The 3790-nt window shown below is 31.4% G+C and overlaps 1 protein-coding gene across 1 annotated transcript; it reads left to right on the top strand.

Annotated features, from left to right (window-relative positions):
* The first annotated feature begins 213 nt into the window (after positions 1-213).
* LOC127737098 (toll-like receptor 4) lies at positions 214-2428 on the top strand. Its single transcript, XM_052247630.1, has one exon. It carries the CDS (start codon positions 221-223, stop codon positions 2426-2428), a length of 2208 nt encoding a protein of 735 aa, XP_052103590.1. The 5' UTR covers positions 214-220.
* The last annotated feature ends 1362 nt before the right edge of the window (positions 2429-3790 follow it).

Genomic DNA, 3790 nt, shown 5'->3' with positions numbered 1-3790 from the left:
TTTCAGTTTTTTTATATAACTAATTAAGGATTGGTTTTAAAACATATGCAACTATCATGTTTGCATAGTTCAATTTGTTCAGTATGGAATGAAGCTTTTGAAAAATGTAACTCCAGTAAACATAAGCTATATGAATTTTAGATTTGCTTTATAAGAGGCTTAAATTTGGAAATTTATTTTTAAATATGTTCGTATTTTTTTCAGATTACCAACAAAAGAAATGTTGTCTTCATTAAGAACTATGTATGCTTTGTTATACATATGTTTACGCTTACAAATTGGACAAACAGATCCTTGCAAATTTGACGAGCGATGTCAGTGTAGTAAAACGAGCAAAGGATATGTAACTGTAGATTGTTCGTGGAAAAACATAACAAAAATCCAGAACTTACCCAAGTCTACTGTATGTTTAAACGTATCACACAATTTGATTGAATACACCAGCAAAAGATTTTTCGAATCTGCCAAATATCTCTCAACATTAGACTTATCATTCAATAAATTGTCATCAATAACTGTCGCTACATTCAATGGTCTCTGGAAATTGCGTTACCTTTCTCTTGACAATAATGAATTGGTTTACAACAACCATACTTTTCAAAAGGAAACCTTTAGAGACTTGAAATCTCTTTCTCATTTAAGTTTGAAAAATAACAATATCAGGTCTTATGACTGTAAACGTCTTCCGGATGACACCATTATGCAGTTATCTGCTCTAGAAAAGCTGGAATTGGATGCTTGTGTTTGTGGAGATGATATTTTCGGGAAAGGATTCCACTACCTAAAGAAATTGAAATCATTGGTAATACGGAACAATTATATCTGTTCAATGTCAAAATACACATTCAGAAATACTAGAAATCTGCAAAATGTTCTAATACATGGGATTGGCGAAATATCATTTAGAAAAGGAACATTTCGACACTTAAGATACCTAAAGCATCTTGAAATGTCTTTTGATTCCAAAAAAGGTGGTATAGTGTCGCCAGTAGAGAAAATTGCAAAAAACTTTATTTACACCTCAATCGAAACATTAAAACTGGGTCAGTTAAAAATACCTTTACACACATTTCCTTTGTACATTCTTAATAAAGAACTGTATAAAAACAATATCACTGAAATATGCCTTACAGACAACGCGGGAAAAGGAGGACATTTTCCAATACCTATGGGTGCTCCGCCACAAACTCTTCAAATTTTGGATTTATCAAACAACAGTCTAACTCGATTTATACTTGATATAAAAAACTTTACTCGTCTTATTTTAAAGCAAAATTTACTAGGTGATTTCTTATCGACGGAATCTTATTTTGAAAAGAAAACTGACGAGTATTTCAGTATGATTGAAACTATTGATATATCTCAAAATGACATAAAAGAACTTGCACCATTCACATTTTATTCTCAACCATTATTACATCATATTGATTTAAGTAACAATAAAATACAAGACATCACATTCGATTTGTCCTGTTTGTTGGCACTCGAATTTCTGAATCTCTCGAATAATAGAATCAAGTTTTTTAATGAAAGTGTTATGCGTACTATTAACACATTAGTGATGAACAAACAGCTTACTATAGATCTTTCTCAAAATTTATTGCAATGTACATGCAAGACAATTCCTTTTTTACGATGGATGATCGAAAGCAATGTCTTATTTGTTGACCTTCAAAAGTACAGCTGTACTTTAGAGGATGGTAGCATAATTATCTTGAATCCGTTCGAATACAAAGTCCTTCAGTTAGAAAAAACCTGCAAATCGTATCTAGGACTGATAATAGGTGTATCATTGGCACTCCTAGTTGTTATCATGACTGTTATCACAACTTTAGTGTATCGATATCGGTGGAAAATACGATACATGTACTATATGACAAAAGGAAAGTACAGCTATCAGAAAATATCGCCCGATAATGACGATGAATATACGTATGACGCATTTATATCATACTCCGAAGATGACAGAAGTTTTGTCTTTAACGACTGCATTGAAAAACTTGAAAAAGAAAAAAACTTCAGGCTATGCATACATCAACGCGATTTTATGCCCGGACAAGACATCACTGTAAACATAACAAATTGCATTCACACAAGTAGAAAAACAGTCTGTTTGATAACAAAAAAGTTTCTCGAGTCATATTACTGCATGTTCGCATTCAACATGGCACGTATGGAGAGTATTTATTCACGACATGGAAGAAACATTTTATTCCTTGTGTTTTATGAACAAATTCTGCCTAAAGAACTTCCACTTGTCATGCTAGAACTAGTCCAGAAAGAGTCTTACATGGAATACCCTAATGACGAACAAGGAAATGTTGTTTTCTGGGAAAAAATACAAGAAACGTTAAGGACAAACGTTCGAGCATGGGTTTTTGTGATAAATCGAAACAGGGAGGTTCATGTTTCATTTTGCTTCCAATAGAATAACTCATCATCTCATGAAGATTTATTGCTTTGTTCCAAGTTATGTAAACTGCATTCTGTTCAGAAATAGTTCATCTGATTTTGTTTATAGTAAAATAGTATTGTTTTTCTTCTCTTCTTTAGTTTTTTAGTTTAACTTGTATAATACCAGTGGTTTATAATTACTAGACAACAAAGGCAGGGTCATATGCGCAAAGTGGAAGCCAAATATTAGTATGAGCTCAAATTTACCTCGTGGATTTACATTTAGTCTACATAAGTTAAATTAATAAATTATCAACACCGGATGCATAGGCTAATACCTTTATGTTTGCCAAAGAAAAAAAAAAACTTATGTATAATGTAAGTTGGGAGTCGCGAAGTTAGGAATAATCGTAGAGATAACATGGGAAGTAAACTTTAAGTTCAATTTTATATATTTTTCATATTTGTTTGTTTGGTTTTGTTTTTTTTCATTTTTCTGTTTATTAAAGTGTTATTTCTATATATTATTTTATAAGGAATGTGTTTTTTCAATCTTTCTTTTCGAATTTTGCAAAGAATGTAAATTAAGGTCTGAGTAAAATAATTTTTCTACCAAGAATTTCAGATTCATGTGACAGTTTGTTCAAATACTCCTTATTTTTTAAATTAGGGGAAGACAAGAATTGTAATTATGAAATTGCATAGCAATAAATCGGGGGAAAAACACAATGGACAGGCGTTGGTTCATTAACAAGATACTGATACAATTTGTCATCAGGGCTCATGTTGTCTTTTTGACGTTTGCTTTTTTTGTAGTTCAACGTATCTGGTGTTCCGTTGTTTTCCTTATATAGTTGATGTGTTTCTCTCGGTTTTAGTTTGTTAACCGGATTTGGTTTTGCTTACTCGAATTATGACTATGGAACAGCGGTATAGTACCACTGTTTTTCATTATAACTCCTTTATTATGGCCCAAAACCATATTTGAAAAGAAGTATTATATATACCTGTATATAGTCTGTATATAGGCGGCCTTCTGCCTACTCTTTGGTCGGGTTGTTGTCTCTTTGGCACATTCCCAATCTCTCAATTTTAGTATATTAAATATTTACCTCATAATTCTTTTTAGAGTTGTTCTCATTGTTTAAAATCATAACTGTGATTGTATCAATTTTTGTATAAAGTTATGTAAATAGAGCGGTGAGACTATAATAAAATATTTGTATGTGTGATGTTTTTATCTTGTATCATAGAGAAATGTTAGGAAAGGTAAAATTTCGTTTAATATTGGATGTTGAACTTTTCCCATCTAATCAAATGGTTTTTTACTGGTAAGTTTTGTGATGAATATCAATTCGCTAATCCATAGTTTAAATAAAAATTGTTTGTTTCTGTT

Source organism: Mytilus californianus, unplaced genomic scaffold, assembly GCF_021869535.1.
Source record: "Mytilus californianus isolate M0D057914Y unplaced genomic scaffold, xbMytCali1.0.p SCAF_4, whole genome shotgun sequence".
NCBI lineage: Eukaryota > Metazoa > Mollusca > Bivalvia > Mytilida > Mytilidae > Mytilus > Mytilus californianus.
The sequence above is the reverse complement of the archived record's forward strand: the minus strand, read 5'-3'. Positions and strand labels throughout refer to the sequence as shown.

Coding starts and splice junctions, on each gene's coding strand:
- LOC127737098 (XM_052247630.1), top strand. CDS start 221: ATGTTGTCTTCATTAAGAACTATGTATGCTTTGTTATACATATGTTTA.